The following is a 27,848-nucleotide window of genomic DNA, read 5'->3' as shown; positions in this document are numbered from 1 at the left end:
AACGCCTCGGCCCGCCTCATCCTCGACGTACCCCGCAACAGCCACATCTCCGCACACCTGAGACACCTGCATTGGCTCCCAGTCAGCAAAAGGATCACCTTCCGTCTTCTCACCCACGCACACAAAGCCCTCCACAACAAGGGACCGGAATACCTCAACAGACGCCTCAGCTTCTACGTCCCCACCCGCCCCCTCCGCTCCGCTGGCCTCGCACTTGCTGCCGTCCCTCGCACCCGCCGCTCCACGGCGGGTGGGAGATCTTTCTCCTTCCTGGCGGCCAAGACCTGGAACACCCTCCCCACCAGCCTCAGGACCACCCAGGACCACTCCGCTTTCCGGAGACTCCTAAAGACTTGGCTGTTCGAGCAGCGATAACCCCCCCTTTCCCCCCTAGCGCCTTGAGACCCGCACGGGTGAGTAGCGCGCTTTATAAATGTTAATGATTTGATTTGATACCATCTTGAACCTAAGGTGGGCAGAGGCCTCTGGAAGCATCGGAGTGTCCAGGTTAGGCAGTTGATGTGTCAGCCCCTCCTGATAGGTGGTCACCCTGCTAGGTAGCCAATCCCCCCCTTCCTGAGCTATTTAGGGTCTCTCTCCAGAGTGGGTCTTCAGATTCCATGTGCAAGATTCCTGCAAGACTCTTCTGCATTGTTTACTTCATCTTCTGGTCATAGGGACTGCAACTGGACCCTCCAGGTCCCGACACTCTGCAACTCCAGGGACTACTCCGATCTGCAACAGTTTTTTTTTCTGGTTCCTTCCAGCAACTGCAACATTTCCCTGCCTGAGGGTGATGAGTCTTCAGCCTGCACAAGAAGCAAGAAGGAATCTCCCTTGGAGTGAAGGAATCACCCCTGTATCTGCAGTCACTAACTGCTGCGTCGACCGGCTGCGTGGATCCTCTCTCCTCCGGAACTGTGTAGATCTTGCATCACAGGTTGTGGTCTGGAGTGATCCCCTTGGACCTCTGAACCAGCTGTCCAGCTTGGGAGATGGTAAGCACTTGCCTTTCCTTGTAGGACGGTACCCTGTGCACTGCGCTCTTCCAGCTACCAAGGCTTGTTTGTTTCTCCTCCAAGGGATCTTTAGGCTCCATGTAGCCCCGGCCTACAACACTCTTCTCTGCAAAGCGTAGTCTCCTGCCTGCTGCTCCAGCGACCTTTGACGCCTCTCCTGGTGTGCTGAGTAGGCCTCACCGCGACTCCTGTGCCTGCTGCCTGTGAGGGGCTGCATCCTCGTCTTCTGACTCTCCTCACTGCTGAAGGTCACCTGGGACCCTCCTCCTTGGGTTGAGTCCCCCTGGATCTTAGCTGGTCCCTGGCATCTCTGCAAACCTTCATCTGCGATTTCTGCCTTTGCCTAGGCTTGTTGGTGGGTCTCCAACACCACTGACTGACTGCAACTCCTCTTCAGTTGTGAGACATCAACTGCATCGCTTCTGGAACTCTTCTGCTGCTCCAGTGCTGCACAGTTGACTCCTTGTCTCCATTGTTGACCTGGTCCAGCACTCCAACATGAACTGGGCTTGGACCCAGTCTATTGCAGTTCCTTTTCTGTCAGGATCCACCTTTTGGTTTCTTGCTTGGGTTTTGCACAGTCCTCGTCCAAAGTTTCTGTGGGTTTGGGGAAAAACCAGGTACTTAACTCTTCTCCCCTGGTCGCTTGGGGGGCACCGCTGTACTTGCCTTTTGGAGTTCCTAGGTCCTCCAGCTCCCCTCTACAGATTCCACTGCCTTTCACATTCTACTTACTTATATGGTCTGGTCTCCCCCTAGGGCCTTCACTATTTTCTATTGTTTTACTATATGCTATTGCTTTCTATGCTAATCACAGACTTCTAATGTGTATGTGTGTTTACTCACCTCCCAGTGAAGTATTGACTATACAGTATTTTAGTATTTGTGTTACCATAATAAAGTACCTTTATTTTTGTAACACTGTGTGGTTCTTTCATGTGTAGGCGTGCTGTGTGACTGCAGTGTATTGCATAAGCTTTGCATGTCTTCTAGATAAGTCTTGGCTTCTCATCCACAGCTACCTCCAGAGAGCCCTGGCTCCCTAGACACTGTCTACACTTCACTAACTGGGGATACCTGGACTTGGTATAAGGTGATAACGCCACTGGTGCTCACCACACACCAGGCCAGCTTCCTACACCTCCCACCACCAATTGACTCCCCACTTGACTCAAAGCAACATTACAACCTTCAAAGAAGGTACAAGTTGCAACACCTCAAAGGCACGTCGGGAGAGCATGCAGCCATTCATTGATAGTAATGATTCAATAAAAGCACAGCAGTCATACACACAAAACAGTTTGACCCAAATGCCCAAGGAGCCCATTAATAGTGATGCAGAATATCTGTAAGCAACCATGGAAAAGAATCGCAGCTCAGGCAGTTTACACAGAGGAGAGACACTGTACATGAGACTGATCAGACAATAGAGGGGAACTTTACAAGGTCATGGAGGTCATCAATCTAGGAGAAGAGCTCAAAGATACAACGGCCATTAAGTGCAGAGATAACTTAACAGGACTGCTACCAACTACGATAAAGCAGCTTGAGAAATAGGAACACCATCCTAACCTTTGAAGCAAGGCCGGGTGAGGGTCAGGACGGATCAGAAAGGGAGACCGGGCTCAGTCTGGACCTCAGATGTTTAGACAAATATCTGAATACTATAACTGCTGCAGTAGAAGACACCGGCAGTACACTGCTCGAAGGTGCCCGTAGTACCATGTCTGGACAAGTTGTCAGTACAGAGAACAGTAAGGCAGACATGGGGAGTTCTACTAAAAAGCTTTCAGTCAATGATGGGCACCCCCAACTATCAATAAAAAAAAAATAGGACCACAGGTAGAACTATTGAATATAGTGGCAGTATTTGTATCAGGGATAGGTGGCAAACTGGGCAACCTGAGCAACATAATAAAGAGTACAGAGAAGCTCAGAGATCCAGGGAGTAAACTGCCTGTGGTTGCAATAATAGACACATACTCGAATTTCAGACTGTCAGATATTGCACAGGGGTGTTTGGAGTTGACTCCCCCATGGGGTAACTCTTGCTAAGGGGGCTGACAAAGAGCCAGCGAAAGAGACAAAGGAAAGTCAGACATAAGAAACTAAACTGTGCAGCAAATAAACCGCAAGCAATAAAAATGTTTCCAAGCTTCAATCAACAAGAAAGTCTGGAGACCGCAGCGGAGAGGAAGAAGAGAATACAGCAGCCACCAAGGATAAGTTAAAAGATCACCAGACAGGAGTGGCATAAATGACTGCTCAGCAAATGAAAGCAGATAAAGATAAAACAGACTGAATCAGAACTAACAAATCGAGGAAGAAGCACAATCATTGGAAGGACGAGTAGACACATGGGTCCAGTTCTTGGGCAGCAACAGAAGAAAGGTCATCAGCAGTAAATGCTAAGGAAGGCTGTCAAACCTCCATTAGCAAGAAGGCAAGCAGGGACTGAATAGTCAAACGAGCCATGACAATGGGCCATTGTTGGAGCTGCATGAAGGGAGGGATAGAATGGAATATTGTGCAAACCAAAGAATGAGAAAGAAAGGCACACACCACCATTGGACGTTAAGAGAGACATTACAATACGCTGGAAACCTCTAAAGAAATGGGAAAGGCAAACTGGGCAGGACAATCAGTCTATGGAAGAACTGTGGGAGGAAGTGTCGGGGAGGCAGATAGTACTGATCCCTGAATATCAGTCAACGGGTATGCATAACATCTTAATTTGTGGAAACATTCAGAGATTGCTGCAATCAAAAGAAATATAAAAAATATTTCTTTGAGTGACATAGAAAAATGAGTTTCAGGCAGACTGGCAGTACGGCACAACCCTAGTAACATGGGTATCAGTAAGAATGGCCAAAGATATCCTGGCTCTAAGGGGGGGGGGGATCAAACAGTGGGACAAGATACTGGATTACCTGTATTTATTGGAAGACCAGCCAGTGACTGAAGAGAAATCACCACTCCCACAAGGAGAAAATGGTCTACTCAGTACTGCGGAACGCAGTGGGAAAAACAATCACAGTCAAACGTCCAAGACAATTGGGGGCTTTCAACGCACTTTGCATTGAGGACAGCGTAAATATATTGGCCTGGGGATGGCTGGCATCAGAGCTTCAGCCAAAACCCTGTAATTGAAACAAAGCCTGGCTTTAAAGAATTTACCAGCCCTGCACAAAATTCTGAATGAAAAAGGCATCCGATAGGAAACCTGATAAGTTAGTGCATCAAACCAAGCAATATGTGAACTCAGAACTTTGGAAGCCCTGGGAATTTTGATTGTATTAATGGGAAATTGGTACTGCAAAGAAGGAACAACCCTTGTACTGATAAATGTTTATGAACACCCAAATCAGTCTTCAAAGCAAGGCTTAGCCGAGAAAATAAAAGCACTAATAACGGACCTACAAAAACACACTGGCACGACTCCTCTTTCTATAGTACGGGATTTCAACATAAACCTACTCCATTGCCCCCAAAGACTAACAACAACTAATCGAAGATCAAAATGTAACGTCCAACCACAGGGAAAGTACCATCCAACTCAAACTGATAAAGGAGTGAAGTTTGCCACAGAGGTAGCCCAGCTGGCTTAAGAGTATTGAATGGGAGATGCCAAACTGACAGACCACCTGCCCCAACTCATTACTTAGGTTCAGCACATACAACAATGGACTATACACTCAGGTCCATTTCATTTTTTAGGTATAACATATTAAATTCTGCAAAGATATAAAAGTGATTACTTTCCTCAGAAAATAGAGCTAAAGATTGTACAAATTATAATGGGCACGCCAGCCCCACTAGTTGGAACAATTTATACAATAGATGACAAACTGTTTAAATGGTCTGAAAAAACAATAATGGCCCTAGAAAAAATAGCATAAAATTGTTGTTAGATAACTATGAAGAACTAACTCCACTTGAAAACTTGTAGGCCTTCTTAGGTAAGCTAAGCTAAGGTAACAAGAGGCAGGAAACATATTACGAGAGCAGAAAGACCAGATGATGGATGGAATGCTTAACCATGCAAACTTTCACCCCAGTCACAAAGATCTGGGTTTACGCCATTGTTTTTTTGCACATCATGCCACCCCAGTTTGGACCCTGCCATATGCAAATCAGTCTTGACCCTGCTCCCCATCGGGACAGTCCAGCCCAAACTGCCAGGCCTCGACTGGAAACTAGTATCCTGGGATCGGTTTTGCGGTATCACCCCCTCATCGGCCAAGTTAACTTGAATTCAGGGGCGCAGGGAGCACGGGACCCACGTCTGGTCAGACCCTTCCCACTTAGGGCGACAAAAGCAAAAAGAACAGATGATGGATGGAATGTTGAACAATGCGAACATTCATCCCCAGTCACCAAGATCTGGGTTTAATCCATTGTTTTTTTGTGTTTTTTTTTGGCCCACCAAGCCACCCCAGTTTAGCCCCAGTCATATGCACATCAGTCTTGACCCTACTCCCCATGGGAACAGTCTAGCCCAAACTTCTGGGAAGGACACAGAACACAGTATGTTGTAAGTATTTTAAATAATTGTACAGTAAATCTGATAAGAGACTTCTAGTTGCAGATTCCTTACTGTAGAATTTCCCCCTGGCGTCAGTCTGGATCCAGAGATTTTTCTTCGAGCAGTACCCCTGTGCACCATTACGTGGCGTTGTTGACATGCCATCATGGTCGCCAGATATGATGTTGCAGGTCGTATATGGGCACCACCCCGACACACTGATGTCAGTTCTTTTCTTTCCTCGCCAGCCTACGTGCAGATCCAAAGAGCTACCCCTACAGTCACTTTTTGACGGGCCTTTCAACTTTTTGTCGAAGTTTTTTTACTTCTTGGTACCTCGAGGATGTCACGTTAGACCTGCTTGAAGCCCTGCAACTCCTGTCACCGTATGATGTCAGTGACAAATTCACTCTGTGTGCTGGTGGTGTTTGGAGTGTGTCCACAAGTCGTGCTCTGACTGCTGGGCCATGAACATGAAGGCTTTTGAGGGAGCGGTCCCGAACAAGCTACTCGCAGCCCAGCGTCCGGCTCTGCATTGCTCCTGGTTGAGAGGAAGGTCCCGAGGCCACTTGCGGAGCCATAACTCCTCGTCCCATTTGAAATCGTCTGGACATTCAGGTAAGCACAAGAAGAAGTCAAAGAAACACAAGCAGTCTTCCACCACACCCCGTCAGTCGGGTGATGCAGGAGAAGGAGCGTCCTTTCTCTAGGCCTCTTTCTTCAGAGCCCTCTTTTGGGTCAGCTCTGTGCCTCCCAGAGTTTCCGGGAGCCAGAGGCACCCCTGCCCAATTGAAGGAATTTTGTGAGCCCATGTGCCTCATCTTTGCCATGTCCGCCCCTGTCGGAGAGTCTATGGCCCCACAAGGGTGACAGGGGCCCTTTCGGGTTTCACGCAGATGGCTTTGGCCTCTGCTCCAAGGGTCACCCAGGGATCCACTTCTGGATCTGAACCTGCGTCGGTCATTCCACTGCGACCTTCCCCAGGACTACTCCTGTGTCGATGGTCCCAGTGCTGCCTGGGCCAATGGGCGGGGTCAATCCTACACTCATTGCCGACTCTGACAGATCTAATGCGGCAGTGATTGATGCTAATTCTGACTTTGGTCCCTAGGTCAGATCCTGACTTCTGTATGAAGGGGTTGCTGGACCCTTTAGAATACTAGCTTGAAGACCCTATGGACTGGGCTCAGGATCTGGATGAAGCCAGCGGTCTCGATACCTCCCCTGACGCTGGTATGCTTTCTCCCCCTACTGTGGCTATGGAGGAGGGGCATCTTACTCCATGGTGGTTCAGAGAGCAGCCAAGAACTTGGGCCTCAAGCTGCCTTCAGTGGCTGTCGGGACTAACCTCCTGACTGAGGTGCTTCAGCCTGGGGTTTCCCCGTCAGAACCACTTTTGCCCTTTAGTGAAGCCCTCACTGATATTCTGCTGGGGACCTGGTCCAAACCCAGCACAGGGGCTCCTTTCAGCAGGACAATAGCCTGCCGTCATAGGCCTGCACCTAATGACCCAGCTTTCCTGACCCAGTACCCTATTCCAGAGAGCTTGGTCATCCAAGCTTCAATATCCTACTCTGTTTCCTCAGTCTCTTCCTCAGGAAGGAGAAGTTCAAAATGCTCACTCTCGCTCAGTTCCTATTTGCACTAGACCCAAGAGACTAGATGGTGGTGTTGGACTTGCAGGAAGCATATTTCTATATTCCTGACCTGCTTGACCACAGATGTTACTTGCAGTTCTTGGTATGTCATAAGCATTTTTTATTTACTGTGCTACTCGTTGGCCTTACCAGTGCTCCTCGGGTGTTCACCAAAGTGGTGGCGGCAGTTGCAGCTCATCTGCGCAGGTTGGGGGTTTCAGTCTTCTGTTGAAGGCGGGCTCGCCCCAGGCTCTTGTCTCCCCCTCCAGACTACAGCAGATCTCATGCATTCATTGGGGTTCACTATAAATGTGCCGAAGTCACACCTGACTCACTCTCAGATGCTCCCCTTTCATTGGAGCTGTTCTGGACACAGTGCAGTTTCTTGCCTATTCTCCCTAGTGGCGACTCCAGGTTATTCAGGCTATAATACTGATGTTTCAGCCTCTGTCCTGTTTTTTTGTGAGACTGATTGAGGCTGCTGGGCCTCATGTCATCCTGCTGGTTGACACATGCCAGATGGCACATACGGGCTCTGCAGTGGGACCTGAAGTTCCAGTGGGTGCAACATCGGGGGAATCTCTCCAGCATGGTTCAGATTGCAGAGGGGACTGCGCAACATCTGCACTGGTAGCTTTTGAACCACAATTGAGTCAGAGGCAGATCCCTCTCCCTTCCCCAACCAGATCTGACCATAGTGACAGGTGCGTCACTTCTGGGAAGGGGTGGCCACATGTGAGAGACCGAGAGAGGAGGCGTCTGGTCTCTGGTGGAGTCCGAGCTCCATGTCAATCTTTTGGAGCTCGGGCCATCAGACTAGCATTGAAAGCATTCCTTCCCTCTCTCAAAGGGAAAGTGGTGAAAGTGTTCATGGACAACACCACCGCTATGTAGTACTGCAACAAGCAGGGCAGAGTGGGGTCGTGGACCCTTTGTCAGGAGGCTCTGCACCGCTGGACATGATTGGAACTGCAGGACATATCCCTGGTGGCTCAACATCTGGTGGATTCTCTGACCGCCAGAGCATACAAACTCAGCAGTCAATGCCTGGTCGATCACAAATCGCGTCTCCATCCGGATGCAGCACAAGGTCTCTTTCAGCACCGGGTTGAGCCTTGGTTAGGTCTGTTTGCCTCCGCAGAGCATGTGCAATGTCAGCTGTTTTGCACTTTGGAGTTTCCAAGGCAGCACTCGCTCGGCAACACTTTTCATCTTCAGTGGAACTCAGGCCTACTTTACGCCTATACTGCTTCTGCCCAGAATTCTCAAGTAGATCAAGAATGACTGGGCCCAAGTCAACCTTGTGGCTCTGGACTGGGCACGAAGAATATGGTATCCTGAGCTCTTGAGCATGGCCATCCATCCACCAATCAGACTGCCCCTTCGGAGAATCTTCTGTTGCAGCAGCAGGGGTCGGTCCTTCACCCAAACCTGTCCAGTCACCGCCTTTGGGTGGGGGAGATTGAGTGGTGGCAGTTGACCGCTTTTGACCTGCCACCTGAAGTCTATAATGTTATCTAGGCAGCCAGGTGTCCATCCACCAAAACGGTATACGCCTGTCGATGAAACATTTGTGGCATGTTGTACAGACAAGTTTGTTGACCCCTTTTCTGCCCCTCTGTCCATGGTTTTTTCTCTGACCCAGCAGGGCTCTGCTCTGCACACTCTCAAGCAATTTGTCGGCCATTTCGGCTTTCCGCAGATTGCCTAACCGTCCTTCTTTAACACTCCCATGGTTGGAAGTTTTCGTAAGGGTCTTACCCATCTCTTTCCTCTTTCCCTGTTCATAATGCCCCAATGAAATTTGAACTCAGTTCTTACTTTTCTGATGTGCGCCCCTTTTGAATCACCTCACAACTGCCCACTTTGCCTGCTTACTCTGAAAACAGTCTTCCTTGTAGCTATCACCTCTGCTGACAGAGTGAGCTGCAGACCTTCTTCGAAGCCACCCTTCATCTACCCTGAAAAGATGTTGCCTTGTACAGGGCTTCTTTTCTACCTAATCACCTACCTAGTCACACCCTTTCACATAGGCCAATCCATCACCTTGCCTACTTTATACATACCCCTTTATCCTTCTAAGGAAGAGAGACTCCACTGCCTGGACCCAAAAAAGGCATTGGCGTTCTATCTTGATTGTACCAAAGAGTTCCAGATGCATGATCAATTCTTTGTGGGTTATGTGGATGCAAAGAAATGTCGGGCTGTGCAGAAAAGAATCATCTCTAGATGGGTTGTTCTCTGCATTAAAATGTGCTACGCATTGGCCAAAAAGTAACCCCTGTAGAGCTTGCGTGCCTACTCTATTTGGGGAACAGATGCAACCGCTGAGTTAGCACACACAGTTCCAGTCCTGGAGATCTGCCAGGCAGTAAAGTGGGCGTCCTTGCACACATTTACCAAACATTACTGCCTGCACAGTCGGGTACGAAGGGGCAGGTATTTTTCCTGTTTGGTCCTGCATGACTCCTGTGTATGATCTTGGTTCGCAGACCATCTGGGGATGGTATTGCTTGGGTATCTATTTTCTAAGATAAGGAATGTGCAATTAGGAGTCTCTACCAGATGAACAAGTTACTTACCTTTGGTAACAAATTATCTGGTAGAGACACATTCTAGTTGCAGATTCCTGACCAACCCGCCCATCCTCCCCACTCTCCGAATTGATTTCTAGGGACTTCCTTTCAGGGACCTAGTTCTGGCACACCACGGTCAGTGTTCTTCATGGCGCCATGCTTCTGGTGTGGAAAGGTGTTAAAAGAAACGGATGTCAGTGTGCTTGGGTGGCACCTATATACAACCTGCAACGTCCTATTGGGTAATGGACAACGGATGCGGAGTCGATCAACGCCACCTAACGACGCGCAGGGGTACTACTTGAAGAAAAATCTCTTCATCCAGACTGACGCCTGGGAGAAATTCTAAGATAAGGAATCTGCAACTAGAATGTGTCTCTACCAGATAATTTGTTACAGAGGGTAAGTAACTTGTTCATTATTTAGATTTTTAGTTATTTATTTAATATGCCAGTTGTCATGTTTACCATAGTCGTAGTTATGCTTACGTGGTCCAGTATTGAACTTCGCATGCCTTACATATACGTTAGTTGGTTGTCCAAGGATGCAATTATCAAAAACTAAGATAATTGTCTTGCCACTGTCCGCTGCTTAGGAAGCTCTAGTTAATCCACTCATGTTGCATTTATAGTAGTTAAAACATTTAGTGTTCATCAATTTTTAAATGGATCTACACTATCTTCAGTTTTTTTGTGTTCTTTGCTTTCTGGTGAGATTTATTAGTCTTGCATTTGTTGTGTGTTCGCATACAGGAAATACACACCAACACATGGAAATAGTGTTCTGCACTCTTTGCTAAGCTATATGAGCTATGTAACCTCAATCCATAATTCCGGGGTTGATCCACATCATGTGTAACAACTTAGGCATGTGCTGGCTTATTTGCTAAGTATTTTACATTCTGAGACTTGCCATTTCACTCTTAAAATTTAAGTTGAAGTTAAAAATCCTAGCATATGTATGGCAAGTTGCCTCCCTGGTGTGTATTTTATTTTATTTATTTTTGTTTTTTTTAAAGACCCTACATGACCAACATTACTCTCTTAGTAACCTCCTTTCTGTCACAGAAAACACACCTTCTGGTAAAGTATCTGTTTTTCTGTTCTGATCCCTCGTCATTTTATTTCAGGATTTCAGGGCCGTACCGTTCCTGGGACAAATCTTCTGGTCTGCAAGGATGGTGGGTACACAAACTATTTTTTAATGATACACTTTGCTATTCTTGTACTAAGTTGTTGCAGCCTGAACATTAAGGTGGACATCACCATTCCGTTCTTTCATGGTTGGTTCTTGTTTGAGCATGGGGGATGCTTTATTTCTGTACCTTATTTTAATGACATCAGCCTTTTTGAGCCCAAATGTGATTTTTAAATGACTTTACAGCTAACATAGAATGTTACATAGACTCCTTAAATTCCAAAATATATTGTTTTGTACACAGTGGACTGACCATCAAGACTTGTGCTAAATTTGTGGATCTTGGGCGCTTGAGCCTCAATTAGGTTTTTGCTAAATTTGTGCTGCTGAGTGCAATTGCAGCCATTTTATATTGTTCACAACTTCAGTTATACATTTGGAAAAGCAGTTAGTATCCATTATGCATTTGAAAAAGCAGAGGGCTTGGTCCATCTGTGCATGAAAAGGACAAATATGATGGCTAATGTTTATACTTCAAGAGAATAACCACTGTGATACTGAGAATTCAAATTTTCTGGCTTGTTCCTACACAGCCAAATTTCTCCTGCAATGTATTCAGTTTTGAAGGGGGGGGGCTGTTTAAGCAGTATTTGCTGTCACCCATTCACTTTGTTTCACCCAAAACACCATACTTTAACCAAGTCAAAATGAGTTGTGCTGGGTTGACATGGTAAGCGTCAAGAGGAGAAAAACACAAAGGCTGATGGTTGGAATGCTTGTGTAAGCGTTGGGCATCGGCTGTTCACAGGCCCAGTCAGGTCTCTCATTTTTCACCCACTTTGCCATTTCAGACAGAGACCAGCTATAGGTAAGTCAGCCTTGGTCCTGCTCCAATTGGAGCCTTCTAGACTGAACTGCCTGGTCTACTCTGAACTGGAATGCTATCAGCCCCATATAGGTTTTGACCTAGCTAGCCCTCATCAGTGCTGTATAACTTGCATCTTGGGGCGCAGCAAGCATGGAACCCATGGCAAGGTATTTCAATAACACCTGAGGCAACAAAAAGTGATAGGTCGAATACTTGCAAAACTCTCAGCCCATGTCAGTTTTTGGGGGCCCACATTCCAATTCCACAGAATATTCAGAGTGGGACTGTGGGCATCCTGTGACACCACACTCAAATCCTGCTTGATAAGACTTTTGAGCCACATGTAGCACCAGGGGCACACTTAAAAAGCAGAGAACAGGATGGCAAAACATTTTTGTGGATCCCCTTTCTGGTCGCTGAAGGGCCCTGCGTTTGTTCTACCAGACATTTGGGACCCTGGGAACATTTACCCCATTGGTTAGGGCTTGCCAGTGAGTTACCCCACCCACTAGCATGGTGATAAGATATAAATGTAGCACATCCAGGCACCCACTTCAGAACATTTTATGGATCTACAGACGATTAGAAGAGGATGGGCCCTGCAGTCTGTGACCTAAGAGGAGCACCGAAGGACTGGCCCTGCTTCCTCTTGTACCCAGGACAAAGAAGTGAGCTCCAAAGATCATGTGGCTGACCTCTTGTGCGGCTACAGGGAGACAGCAGGCTGCAAGAGGCCTTTTCTTCAAGGTATTCAGCTGACCAGTGGCAACTGGATCTGGACTGGGCCCATCTGTTCGCCTCTGCCTGGCACCTTGAGAGTCTCTTAAGTGTCCCAGTTGAGATCCTGGTATTTAGAAGTGTACTCCCATGGTTAATTGAGACATAGAAGACTAAGTCAGAAGGTACAATCCTTGACTGGGTTGAACCTGGTTGGTGTATCTGAGCCACACCCCATAATGGTGTGCCTCAAATTGCTTCTAGGTACCAGTCTACTGGGACCACTGACTGTCATTGGTGTTCTATGCTTTTGGCACTATTTTTACTTAAAATGTTAAATATGTGTTCCTCGTATTGGATTTTTTTAATTTTTTATCGATTAGCATTTTGACATTTACTATTTTGGTACTACATAAATGTTTTATACCTTCCCTTAAGTTAAGCCCGTCACTTCTGTGACATAACTACCAGAAGGTTGAGCTCAGGGTAATTTGGTGACTTTAAAAGTTCACCTTGACAAGTGTAGTGATTAATCCATAAGGTGAGTAGTAACCCACTGAAATCATCTAGGTCCTTACAGTTTGCATTGAATCAGAAAGGAGGCTGCTTTGCATAAGCTCTGTTTAGAGTCATGTAGTATGGAAAAACAATGCCACTTATCACTTTTAGGTTTTCCAAAAAGTCAGAAGGAGCCAGTGGCTATTGCTAAAAGTAGTGCACTTTTTCCAGTGTTTCCAGATGTTCCATTGAGTAAACGACTTGCCCATCTACAAAACCCAAGAGGCCAGTGAAAAGTATCCGCAGTGGCAACCTCCGTCACAGATTGCCATTACAGTTACATAAGAACTTTGTGCAGCATTTTTCAAAAGGAGGGAGCACAAAGTAAAATGTGATTCTCAAGACATTTATAAATTGCAAATTAGTTAGACTTCAGTCTAGCAAGGTATACATTAATCACCCAAATACAGGCAATATTCTGCCATACAAAGGTTTTAAGACACATGAATTTCATTTCCAAGGATATCTGATTGGCCGATTCTTTTTTTTCTATTCTTCAGTTTGCAGCTGTTTCTCCATCTGCATCTCCACACATCGAAGGATAATGGTCTTCGCAATTAAAAAATCCTTTTGACTTCAGAATCCCAAAGATCTGTCTGCATCTTTTGAGCCTTGACAAGTCTAGCAGCAAAACAGTGAACATGGTTAAGGCTCTTTCAGTCTCTCCTCATCCTCCTTCCAGTAACTTATACTGTTGACTAAAGGATAATCTCAGGAAAGTTGGCGATAACAGCCTTCTAGACTATTATAGTTCCAAGTTTGTGCATCACCTTAAGTGCCCAGTAAATTATTAAGAATATTTTTAAACGAGTTATCTTTTCAAACTGATTTTATTGTTCCACTGCTACATGCTTGCCCATTTACGGCTATCTAGATGAAATTCCAATTACCTCTTCCAGTCAACCATTATGTTTGTGCATTCAGTTAAGAGCAGTTGTTTGATTTTGTTAGATAGCATTTGTCAGAATGATTCTTCACAGACTGCTTTTGTATTGATTGACACCAAAAGTGCTTTTCTGCACATTCACATTGTAAACAATGTTGGCTAAATTCTCTTGATTAATGTGGAAAAGCTGGAGAGGTACCCTCTCTTCTTCTCCTACTGTAACAGACCTCCCTCTGCCCAGCTTCTATAAAGGCCTCTTTTCCTGTTTTGAAGGTCTGTGTCTGAGCCTCCAGGAGGGCCCACTTACTACATTGTGATGGCCTTGGTGTCTGACATAATGCTGAGGCTTCTGACCTCAAAAGGGACCTGCTGGAGAGTATATCATTACTCCCTCAGCTCTTCAGAGCTCGTTAGTCTTCCCTCTGAAATCCCTTTATATTTGGTGGATGGAGCAGAAGGGAATTGGAGGAAGGGTAACAATGAGCCTCAAACTGCCTCTTACCATTGTGCCTTTGCTTTTAAATTACAACTTTAAGCTTCTCTTGAGAAACTTCAACAACAAGGTTCTGCTATGAACTGTCTACTTAGACACTGTAGCAACACAGTTAAGGAGGAACATTTACGTTTGGGAGCCTACAGTGATAAAAGGTAAATTGTTCTGTGCTGCTTCATTGGATTTCCTCTGGGGGTTCTTTTTGTGCGGTTGATAATTTTGTTTGATCTCAGGTAAAAGAATGTGGGACTGGTTATGATGTCTCCACTTGCTAGGTTCTTTTATAATGTTGAAGCATCTGAGCTGAAGGTTCCACCACAAATGTTTGTAGTTTTGGCAAGTTAACATGGGGCTGTGATCAGGTCTGTGATATGAATGGCTGATTGTGATGCTGTTTAATGAAGAATTAATCTCTGGTGTACCTCCTTCATGGTGTGGTGTACAACCCACGTGGTCTTTCTATTCTTGGAATACATTTTCACAACTCATAGTTAGCACTGCACATGGATACGAATGGCAGCCTCACCATGCTCTTCACATCCCTTCTAATCCATGCGGTGAAATTTGATACAGATATTTGGGAAAAGCTTTTGTTGCCGGCACACTCCTCCGCAACATCCTTTGGCATAATGATACAGCTGATGATACACTTTCTGTTTGAGGGGGCAGAGTATCGGGTATTCTGTTCACCAGGTATTGCCTAGTCCAGAGGCTGTTTTCTTTACGAAGTATGACCAAAAGAAAGAAAAGGTCCCTTTCCCATCTTTATCCGCGGGTCTGCGAACAAGGACCTCCAGTATGACCCAGAGTATGGTTCACTCAGACACTCTCACTAAGCCTCTAAAGGGCATTATACAGAGGCAGAGCCCCACTTCCATGGGGGTTGGTCATCGAACCCTGTATCCAAAACTTTGCATCCTTCATGGCCCCTTCTGCCGTCCGATTTATTTCCAATAAAGTGTATAGGACTAACAAGTAACCCTAGGACCTGTCTAAGGTAAATAACACTCAAATGGTCCCGCAGGTGAGCACGGGGGCATTCAGGACCATTTAAGTGCTGTTTCTGGTCAGCATTGACTAAAGGCCTCAGAGCAGATAAGACAACCATCTGCCCCCCACTGCCCCTCCACAGTCTTAGAGCCTGAAGATCCATTAGCATCTGGCCTCTTGGAAGCATAGGGTCCTTGGGTGCCAGGGGCCAACATCGATGGAGCCTCCCAACCTATGACGGCTACAAGAGGAGCTGGATGCAATGCAGAAAAGCCTATTTATCCATCCGCAGACCAGGAAGATTTTGACTAATTTGCCTTGCCAAAACCATTGCACACTCTGCCTCAAAAAATGAAATTAACATTTGAGTAGGAGCTCGCTTTGGAGCCTCCTTCATCTCCCAAGCCCAAAAAAACGGGCAGGGGCACCAGCTCTCTCACCTACACTTCACCTATGCCATCTCCTCCACCTTATCCTCTAGCACCACCACCCCCTCATCCTCTAGCACCACCACCTCCTCGCTCACCACTTCCACTACCTCCACACTCACCAGAGGTATCCCCACATTTCTCTTATGGGTCATCCAACCCTGCCAACTCTTATGAGGCACAATTTGACAGAGTCTGTAGAAGAGCCACATGGGAGACCAAGATTTGGGTCGTTACCCCATGAGGGTATCTCCCCCGGACGACACCGCAGCTTGGCAAGAGGTGACAGTCCAAGGATCAGCCTCCTTCCATAAGGCTGACATGCATATCCTCCACAAGGAGGATTTCCTGGTAGAGACACTATCCAAATGAGAAAGAATGGTCCATTTCTTGCCGATGCTAAAGGGCATGCTAAAATCTGCTCCTTTCACCTTTTAAAGAGCCGGTCAGGGTCATAACACCAAAAGTAAATAAAAAACAAAATACAAACCTTCGCCCACCGAAACAGTTTACATCAGAGAGCACGTAACACCTAAATATATTGTTGTCCACACAGCATTTGCAAGCAGGTTTTTGCTCGGGCCACCGTCCATGCACTGTGATCAACAAAGAGAGAAAGAAGTTAGATGCTCCTGGCAAGAGCATGGCAATGAGGGCCACCACCCATTGGATAGTAAAATAGAAAAATAGCCACTAGGAAGTAGGTCATAGGTAATGGGCGCTCACAGTAAGTCCATGCAGTCAAGTTCATAAATTCATTATGTCATGGTGCTCCTGACAGGAGGATCTTCCTGGCTCCTCCAATGTTTCAAAGGAAACTGACAGTAACAACAAACAGCTGTCAGGGCACTCACGAAAGTAAATTTCGGAGTATGGTGATGTAATAGATCCTCTGTATGGAAGGCAATCACGCCAAGCTCTGGTTCAGGATAAATTTATTTCTTGAAGCAGTTCAATCATAATAGAGAAATGTCCTTGAAAATCATATACAATTAGCCACCACAGCCAACACGTGTTTCGTCCAATGAGAGATCCCTCTCACGGACTTCATCAGGGCTGTAAAGAATGAGAACACATTTGTATCTAAGTACATGTCATCTCAGACAGACAAGTTAAGAGCAGAAGTTGTCGTGAAATTTGTGCGAGTCAAAACATGCTATATGTGACTTAGTCTCCCAAGATTTGGACAATAGAAAGTATACTATATCTCCTCAATGTGCTCTTCAATGGGGAACATCTGTTCAGATGTGTGCATTGCCATTCAACCAGGGCTCCTTTCCCAGACTGCCACTAGAGGAGGCTCCAAAGCAGTGTCCCCAGGTCCTGTTTCCTCATACCAGAGGCAGTAATTGCAGCACAGGCCACACCTCCCCTCCCACAAGACTACAAGAGGCTACCCCAGGGTTACCTACAGGGCAACACCAAATGCAGAGGTAGGGGTGGCTCCAGTAAGAGGGGGATTTCTGATAGAGACTTCTAAGAACAAATTCCTCACCCTAGGGTATTTCTAGGCGTCAGACTGAATCTGGAAAATCTTGAGCAGTAACTCTGCCCACCAGTAGATGGCATTAAGTGGCTCAGTGTCAACATGGTCTGCATCAGAAGTTTTGTTTGCCATGCCATATTGGCATCACCCGGCAAGCTTACATCAGTTCCTTTCTTTCCCACCCAACAGTGCCATGCTTCAGAGCTAACTTGGTAAAATTGTTTTTACCACTCTTTTCAACCCTTTTGTTGATTATTTTTTTACCATTGCTCCAAGTGTGTGAGGGATATGCCCCCCAACAAACCCACAGGATTTAAACAGTATGAGGAATGTCTTAGTCAGTCTGTGACTGACCCATACTTGGTTTGTCTGTGGTGCCTGAGATCGAATCAGGTCTCAAAGCCTTATGTTGACTGCAAGTTGATGCACCCTCAAAGCAATTGGCTAGCTGGCGGTGAAGCTCCTGGTGACATGGCAGAAAGCTGACTTGCACCTATATCTGGCCCTTCCTTGGAAACAATTCTGCTGACAATCTTCATCCCACTCTGTCATCTTTGTTGAAGCTGGCTAAATCAAAGAAGCAGAAGATGTTGAAGCATTCTTCGCCTACTTCTAGCAAGTGTTGTGCCTCTAGGCTCTGCTCCTGCACTCCACCTGTGGAGCTGGCAGCCTGCCTGCTCAAGGCTTTTCCATACGTTTACCAGAGCTGTAGCATCCCTGCCAAACTCAAGGAGTTCTATGATGAACGTACTCCATATTTGGGCCGACGGCTCCCGCTAGCACATCTTCAGGCCACACGGAACTGTCTGCAGGTTCTTCTCCGACACCAACCCTCTCCGCATCTGCTCCTAGATCTGAACTGACACCTACGCTGGTCATTGTTCCATTAGCACCATCGACACCACTTAGAGTTACCCTGTCCTCCTCTCCCACTACAAGACTGTGCTGCACCAATGTTGCTCGACTTGGATAGTGGCAGGGCCCTGACTGTGTTAACCTGCCCTGTATAGACCCCCCCCCTTTCCAGAGGGGGTGAAATGATGAAAAGGGCTGCGGCCTTCTGGAGAATGATTCCTAGCAGAGGAACATTATTATAAGGAGCTGGGCCGCCAGTCGTCCGAACATTTTCCCAGACTGTGGCCTGCTTTCTTCTCCTGGCCCTTCCTTGGAGGAAGGAGAGTCTTTTTTGCCATGGTGATGTAAAGGTCCATGGAGGTCCTTGACCTGCATTTAAACTCCGTGCTTCAACAGGGGGCAAGCTCTGAGGAGCCCTACCTCTCCTTAAATGAGGCTGTCACAGATATTCTCCTTGGGAGCCTGGACCAAGCCCTATACAGGGGCCACAGTCCACAGGATGATTGCCCGTTGTCACTCGCCGCTCTTGAAGACCTGGCTTTCCTCAGCCTGCATTCCTCCTGGCTGTGCTGGCTTTGACTGCCAAACGTAACCTTAGTGCATTTCCTAGCACTCCACCGGATACAGAATTAAAGAGGCTGAATACCTCTGGGAAGAGGATTTTCTTTCTTCCATCTGCCTGCCGTTGTGGTCGGTAAACACTGCATGCCTCTTGTGCCGATATATTCCCGCCCTGTGATGCTGTGTTGTGCAGCTGCTGCCCATGCTTTCAGAAGAGGACCAGACCTTATTGAACCAGGCACTGATAGACGGCCAGGATGCAGCAGAGTCACCATTCGGTGCAGACTGGATACCACCGACTCGCAGGGCAGGGTCATGGTCTCAACTGTGGCACTTCACTGCCAAGCCTAGCTGAGGTAGACTGGATTTTCAGGGGGCGTCCAACCTTCCCTGATAGACCTGCCTTTTGACAGTTCCTGCCTCTTCAGCAGTAAGGCTGACCCTGTGCTCAAACACTTTACGAAGGGTTTAGTCACATGTAGATCCCAAGGCCTCTCCTTGAATTCCTGGCAACAGGAAGACTCCTCCTTTCACCCCTTCTATGGACACACCCAGGGCTTCATGTGCGTCTGCAGTTCCAATCTTACTTCCTGGCCCAGCAGTCTTCTCAGTATTTTTGTGGCTGGGGTTATGGGTCCCACAGTGTCATGTAACCCACATCCAATATACCGTCCAATCTGGCTGCAACCTCAAAACCTCTTTAATGTATCCTCAACACAGCATACCCATCCCGTTAGCATCAGGATCAGTCACCATTTGCTCCTATGTCAAGCAATAACTTCTGACACATGGGTGCTACAAATCATGGAGCGTGGGCTAAGCCCTTCCATTTCTGGAAACCATGCCTACCTTGCCATTATTTTCAGAATAACTGTTTGAGGAACATCTCTTCATGCTCCGTTGGGATGTGCAGGCTCCGCTGGCCACAGTAGCCAACTAGAGGGTGCCAGCATCAGAAGTAGGGTGTTGTTTGATTGTCCTCCTGAGATTTGTTGACCGTCAGACAGACACCTCTCAACAAAAACTGTATATGCCTGTTTGGATAAATTTGTGGCTTGGTGTTCTTACAATGTGTTAACCCACTTTCAGCCATTTTTGTCGGATGTACTGTTTGTGCTGTTCATTAGCCAAGCAGGGCATTGCCTTGGAAACCATTAAAGTTTATATTTCTGCCTTCTCTGCTTTTTGCGGTTACTGAGTCACCCCTCACTGTTTAGGTCATCGGTTGTGACACCTTTCCTTAAGGATTTGCAACATTTGTTCCCTTCTACCCCTTTTGTCATGCTGGTTTGGGATCTTAATTTGCTCCTGGTGTTTATGGGTGCCCCATTCAAACTCCTATAAAAATGTCATCTGAGACTTAGGATAGTCTTAGTGGCAGTTACATCAGCCAGGAGGATCAATGACTTTCAAACTTTCAGCTAACCTTCTATACACCAGCTTCTACCCGGACAATCTAGTTATTTGGAGACTCACCTCTTTTCTACTGATGGTGGTGACTCCATGCCACATTGCCCAAAACATCAGGCTGAAGACTTTTTTTTTTCCCTCCACCTCATCCTTCTAAATAAGAGCAAAAAAGGCAGGGCTGTGCAGAAGAGAACCATTTCCAGATGGATTGTACTTTGCATCAAAATCTGCTTCACTCTAGCTAAGATGCATCCTACTGAGGGCTTGTGGGCCCAATGTTCACTAAGAAACTAATGTTTGCATGCCAAAGTGATACCAATATAAAACCGCAAACATCACTTCCAATGCAGACAACACGGATGTCGAAGTACTGCTCAAGATTATCCAGATCCAGTCTGACGCCCTGTGTAATGTTCTAAAGTTAGTCTCCACCAGAAAAACTACTTCTAAATTTAAGGAACTTTTTCTTCACTGCCAAGCACTAACTTGACCCGCTTACAGCCAGAATCACCGCATCACCCCCACTACAACTATGATCACACAACACCAGTCTGAGAGGAGACTAGTATTCGCTTTCTTGCTGGGAGGAAATCTCATTAGACCAGTGGGTATTAGCAGTGGTTCGCCATGGCACTGGCTAGAACTTTTCACACCTTATCTAAACATCCTATTTCGCACCTACACCATCAGCAGGGAACATTTCAGCATCCTGCATGAAGAGTTACAAGTGCTCCTTCAATAAGTGGCCCTATAACCAATGCACCACCATCAGGGCAGGTGAGTTTACTGTCTCTACTTCATCCCCAAGAAAGACGTCTCCTTCAGGCTTCTCTATCAATGCATCCTTTCTGAACCTCTCTGCATGGTAACCATTTAAGAGGTCATCCCTGTGCTTTAGCAAGGCGACTACATAAGTGTAGGATCTCAAGAATGCCTAAGTTCGATGGCATCTGTCGCTGTAGATACACATGGTATGCATGAGCTCGCCATCTGGTGTTGGGTCGGAGTGTTACAAGTTGTTTTTCTTCGAAGAAGTGTTTTCGAGTCACGGGACCGAGTGACTCCACCTTCTGTGCTCATTGCGCATGGGCGTCGACTCCATCTTCGATTGTTTTCTTTCCGCCATCGGGTTCGGACGTGTTCATGTCGCTCCGAGTTTCGGAACGGAAAGATAGCTGAAGACGGAAGATTTTCGACGGTATCGTTGCGATCCGGTTAGAGATAGACACATACGACGACGCGTTGAACATCGAAGCGCTTCGGTGCCCTTCGGGGTAGATTTCGGCACCCCGTCGGGGCCTAGTCGGCCCGACCGCGTGGAGGACAACGCCGATGGATCGGACCCCGTTTCGATTCTGCCCCGAATGCCACAACAAATATCCTTATACGGACCTGCACTCGGTCTGTAATCTGTGCCTGTCACCCGAGCACAGTGAAGAATCCTGCGAGGCCTGTCGGGCGTTCCGGTCCCGAAAAACTCTGCGCGACCGTCGAGCGAGAAGACTGCAGATGGCGTCCACGCCAAAAGAGCGTCGACAGTTCGAGACAGAAGAAGAACAGGAGGAATCCTTTTCCATCCAGGATTCAGACTCCGACGAGCTACACTCTACAAGAACTGTGAGTAAGACGTCGAGATCAAACCTTAAAAAAGGAAAGAAGGCCCAGGGGACGCCACTGCCAACCGGCCATGGCTCCACCCAAATTCTCGGTGACCAACAATCGGCACCGAAAAAGGCCCATTCAGTGTCGAGATCGTCCGACTTCGGTCGAGACACCGGCACGCAGCCTCCTCGGGACCGAGAGAGTGCTAAACAGAAGCATCGACACCGAGAGTTCGGTGTCGACACCGATCGACGCCGAGACAGTGGCGCCGAAGACCATAGAGGCCAAGAATTTTCGGCACAGAAAAAGAGGAAGGTTACCTCGGAGCCGAAAAAACAATCGACAGGGCTTTCGGAGCCGAAAAAAGCGACATCAGACCCTGTTTCTGGCTCCTATACCGAAGAGCATTCTATGTCTTCTCAACTGAAGAAACATAGATTTGAACAAGAACTGCAATCCACTGACGTGGATCACACGCAAAAGCGTATCTTTATTCAGCAGGGGACTGGGAAGATCAGTACCCTTCCACCTGTCAAACGAAAGAGAACGCTTCAGTTTACTCCTCAGCAAGAAACAACACAAAAGGTAACACCTCCTCCCTCGCCTCCACCTGTAACTCCGGCTTCGCCAACTTACACCCCGTCACATTCGCCAGCTCACACCGCCATGAGCCACGACGACCAAGATCAGGATGCGTGGGACTTGTACGACGCACCAGTGTCTGATAACAGCCCAGACACATACCCAACTAGGCCATCACCACCGGAAGACAGCACAGCCTACTCACAAGTGGTGGCTAGAGCAGCTCTATTCCATAATGTGGAACTACACTCAGAACAAGTAGAGGATGATTTTTTATTTAACACCCTCTCCTCAACCCACAGCTCCTACCAAAGCCTGCCGATGCTCCCAGGCATGCTACGCCATGCAAAGGACATTTTCAAGGAGCCAGTTAAAAGTAGGGCAGTGACGCCTAGGGTGGACAAAAAGTATAAGGCGCCTCCTACGGACCCTGTCTTCATCACCTCTCAGCTGCCACCAGACTCTGTGGTGGTAGGGGCTGCCAGAAAACGGGCAAACTCACACACTTCTGGGGATGCACCTCCCCCAGATAAAGAAAGTAGGAAGTTCGATGCAGCCGGGAAGAGGGTTGCTGTCCAAGCAGCAAACCAGTGGCGCATCGCAAATTCACAAGCGCTGCTAGCGCGATACGACAGAGCCCACTGGGATGAGATGCAGCATCTCATTGAACATCTCCCAAAAGATCTGCAAAAAAGAGCAAAACAGGTTGTTGAGGAGGGTCAAAACATTTCCAACAATCAAATACGCTCCTCCATGGATGCAGCAGACACGGCCGCAAGAACCATTAATACGTCGGTTACCATCCGTAGGCACGCATGGCTCAGAACGTCTGGATTCAAGCCAGAAATTCAGCAGGCAGTGCTTAACATGCCAGTAAACGAGAAACTTCTGTTCGGTCCGGAGGTCGACACAGCTATAGAAAAGCTCAAGAAGGACACTGACACTGCCAAGGCCATGGGCGCACTCTACTCCCCGCAGAGCAGAGGATCTTATAACACCTTCCGCAAAACACCTTTTAGAGGAGGGTTTCGGGGTCAGGCCACACAAGCTAGCACCTCACAGTCCGCACCGCCCACCTACCAGGGACAGTACAGGGGAGGTTTTCGGGGCCAGTATAGAGGGGGGCAATTTCCTAGGAATAGAGGAAGATTTCAAAGCCCCAAAAACACTACCAACAAGCAGTGACTCACACGTCACTCACCCCTCCCACACAACACCAGTGGGGGGGAGGATACATCAATATTACGAAGCATGGGACAAAATAACTACAGATACATGGGTCCTAGCAATTATCCAACATGGTTATTGCATAGAATTCATGCAATTCCCTCCAGACATACCACCAAAATCACAAAATTTATCAAAATACCATTCACAACTTCTAGAGATAGAAGTTCAAGCACTACTGCAAAAAAATGCAATAGAATTAGTACCAAGCACACAAATAAACACAGGAGTTTATTCACTGTACTTCTTGATACCAAAAAAGGACGAAACACTGAGACCAATTCTAGACCTCAGGGTAGTAAACACATTCATCAAATCAGACCACTTTCACATGGTCACACTACAAGAAGTGTTACCATTGCTCAGAAAACACGACTACATGACAACCCTAGACCTCAAGGACGCATATTTCCATATACCAATCCATCAATCACACAGGAAATATCTAAGGTTTGTATTCAAAGGAATACATTACCAATTCAAAGTATTGCCTTTTGGTTTAACAACCGCTCCAAGAGTATTCACAAAGTGCCTAGCAGTAGTCGCTGCACACATCAGAAGGCAGCAAATACATGTGTTCCCGTATCTAGACGACTGGCTAATCAAAACCAGTTCGCTCACACAATGCTCAAACCACACAAATCAAGTCATACAAACCCTCTACAATTTAGGGTTCACCGTCAACTTTGCAAAATCAAACATTCTGCCAAGCAAAGTACAGCAATATCTAGGAGCCATAATAGACACAACAAAAGGAGTAGCAACGCCAACTCCACAAAGGATCCACAATTTCAACAGGGTCATTCAACACATGTCTCCAAACCAAACAATACAAGCAAGAACAATACTACAGCTCCTAGGCATGATGTCCTCATGCATAGCCATTGTCCCAAACGCAAGACTGCACATGAGGCCCTTACAACAGTGCCTAGCCTCACAGTGGTCTCAAGCACAGGGTCACCTTCTAGATCTGGTGTTGCTAGACCGCCAAACTTACCTATCGCTTCTATGGTGGAACAGTATAAATTTAAACATAGGGCGGCCTTTCCAAGACCCAGTGCCACAGTACGTAATAACAACAGATGCTTCCATGACAGGGTGGGGAGCACATCTCAATCAACACAACATAAGAGGACAATGGAACATACATCAAACAAAACTGCATATAAATCATCTAGAATTATTAGCAGTTTTTCAAGCACTAAAAGCTTTCCAACCAATCATAACCCACAAATACATCCTTGTCAAAACAGACAACATGACAACGATGTATTATCTAAACAAACAAGGAGGAACACATTCAACGCAGTTAAGCTTGTTAGCTCAAAAAATATGGAAGTGGGCAATCCACCATCAAATTGGTCTAATAGCACAGTTTATTCCGGGGATCCAGAATCAGCTGGCAGACAATCTCTCTCGAGATCACCAGCAAGTCCACGAATGGGAAATCCACCCACAAATTCTGAACACCTACTTCACACTCTGGGGAACACCACAAATAGACTTATTTGCAACAAAAGAGAACGCAAAATGCCAAAACTTCGCGTCCAGATACCCACACAAGCAATCCCAAGGCAATGCCCTATGGATGAACTGGTCAGGAATATTTGCTTACGCTTTTCCTCCTCTCCCTCTCCTTCCTTACCTAGTAAACAAATTGAGTCAAAACAAACTCAAACTCATTTTAATAGCACCAACGTGGGCAAGACAACCCTGGTACACAACACTGCTAGATCTGTCTGTAGTACCACACATCAAACTGCCCAACAAACCAGATCTGTTAACGCAACACAAACAACAGATCAGACACCCGGACCCAGCATCGCTGAATCTAGCAATCTGGCTCCTGAAATCCTAGAATTCGGACACTTACAACTTAGCCAAGAGTGTATGGAAGTCATAAAGCAGGCCAGAAGGCCATCCACTAGACACTGCTACGCAAGTAAGTGGAAAAGATTTGTTTGGTACTGCCATCATAATCAGATACAACCACTAGAGGCAACTCCAAAACATATAGTAAATTACTTGCTCCATTTACAAAAAGCAAAGCTAGCCTTCTCTTCTATTAAAATACACCTTGCAGCAATATCTGCATACCTGCAAACTACATATTCAACTTCCTTGTATAGGATACCAGTTATCAAAGCATTCATAGAAGGGCTTAAAAGAATTATACCACCAAGAACACCACCTGTTCCTTCATGGAACCTAAACGTGGTTCTAACAAGACTCATGGGCCCACCCTTCGAACCCATGCACTCTTGCGGAATACAATTCCTCACCTGGAAAGTTGCCTTTCTCATCGCCATTACATCTCTAAGAAGAGTAAGTGAAATTCAAGCGTTCACAACACAAGAGCCTTTTATACAAATACATAAAAATAAGGTCGTCCTACGACCTAATCCAAAATTTTTACCAAAAGTTATTTCTCCATTCCATCTAAATCAAACGGTAGAATTACCAGTATTCTTCCCACAGCCAGATTCTGTGGCTGAAAGAGCACTACATACATTAGATGTCAAAAGAGCATTAATGTACTACATTGACAGAACGAAGAACATCAGAAAAACTAAACAGCTATTTATTGCATTCCAAAAACCTCATGCAGGTAACCCAATATCAAAACAAGGTATAGCCAGATGGATAGTTAAATGCATCCAAATCTGCTACCTTAAAGCAAAAAGACAACTGCCCATTACTCCCAGGGCACATTCAACAAGGAAAAAAGGTGCTTCAATGGCCTTTTTAGGAAACATCCCAATGCAAGAAATATGTAAGGCAGCCACTTGGTCTACGCCTCACACATTCACCAAACACTACTGTATAGATGTGCTATCCGCACAACAAGCTACAGTAGGTCAAGCTGTATTAAGAACTCTATTTCAGACAACTTCTACTCCTACAGGCTAAACCACCGCTTATGGGGAACTAACTGCTTACTAGTCTATGCATACCATGTGTATCTACAGCGACAGATGCCATCGAACTGAAAATGTCACTTACCCAGTGTACATCTGTTCGTGGCATCAGTCGCTGAGATTCACATGGACCCACCCACCTCCCCGGAAGCCTGTAGCAGTTCAGAAGTTACCTTCAATTTTGTACATTTGTATATATATTACTTAATCCTTTAATAGGTACATACTTACATTTTTCATTGCGCGGGCACTATTACTATAGTACAACTCCTACCTCACCCTCTGCGGGGAAAACAATCGAAGATGGAGTCGACGCCCATGCGCAATGAGCACAGAAGGTGGAGTCACTCGGTCCCGTGACTCGAAAACACTTCTTCGAAGAAAAACAACTTGTAACACTCCGACCCAACACCAGATGGCGAGCTCATGCATACCATGTGAATCTCAGCGACTGATGCCACGAACAGATGTACACTGGGTAAGTGACATTTTCATTTTATATCCTTATCCCTCCCGCCCATCAGCGCTTTCTTTGCTTCATTGTATGTGGTCAACATTATCAATTAAGGTACTTCCCTTCGGGGTCACTACTGCTCCAAGGGCCTTCACAAAGTGCCTAGTGGTGGTAGCTGCCCACTTAAGGAGGCGAGGCATCTATGTTTTCCCGTCTTGACGACTGGCTGATCAAGAGCAGAAGGGAGCATCAGTTCCTAGCCCACACCCAGGCTACCATCTCCCTGCTCCGCGGCTTTGGCTTTAAAATAAATGCCATCAAATCATGCCTGTACACTGTCCAGATCAATCCTTCCTAGGGGCAGTAATCCCAGTCCGCAGTGTTGGCATTCCAGCAGCTCTTACCTCCTTTTCAGCTCAATAATCTACACTCAATCAGAACTTTTATGCGCCTTTTAGGCATGATGGCCTTCTGTATCACCATAGTACCTCATGCTTAGTTCGATATGTGTCCACTACAGGAATGTCTTTTAGCGCAATAGTCAAAAGCAGAGTGCAAGTGGGAAGATTGAGTATTGGTGAAGACCTGCACCAATAGACCTCTGGATTGGTGGAATAGCAACAATCTTTTGCAGGCAGCCCTTTCCTCGACCCCATTCCACAGCTCTCCATCACCACAGATGCTTCTGTAGCTAGCTGGGGGTGCATCACAACCACATAACCCTAGACGAATACCCCTTAATACCAGGGGCACCACATAAATGATCTCAAGTCCTTTGCTGTACATCTCACTCTCAGAGCCTTTCTTTCACTCATTTAGGGCAAAATAGTACTGATCAAAACAGAGAATGTGACTGACTTGTATTAGCTCCAAAACAAGGTGCCACTCTTGCTTCCCCTCTCGTGCCTAGCACACCAAA

At 46.6% G+C, this 27,848-nt stretch overlaps 1 protein-coding gene across 5 annotated transcripts in view; it reads left to right on the top strand.

The window, feature by feature from the left end:
* NRF1 (nuclear respiratory factor 1) overlaps window positions 1-27,848 on the top strand; it is a 667,443-nt gene that overhangs the window by 620,804 nt on the left and 18,791 nt on the right. For all 5 annotated transcript variants that reach the window (XM_069229342.1, XM_069229339.1, XM_069229343.1 and 2 more), the window contains one exon: window positions 10,887-10,937. In XM_069229342.1, the coding sequence (XP_069085443.1) occupies window positions 10,887-10,937 (51 nt within the window). The remainder of the gene's footprint in view (window positions 1-10,886; window positions 10,938-27,848) is intronic.

This window comes from Pleurodeles waltl, chromosome 4_1, assembly GCF_031143425.1.
Source record: "Pleurodeles waltl isolate 20211129_DDA chromosome 4_1, aPleWal1.hap1.20221129, whole genome shotgun sequence".
NCBI classification, from domain to species: domain Eukaryota; kingdom Metazoa; phylum Chordata; class Amphibia; order Caudata; family Salamandridae; genus Pleurodeles; species Pleurodeles waltl.
This window is presented reverse-complemented; position numbering and strand designations above follow the sequence as displayed.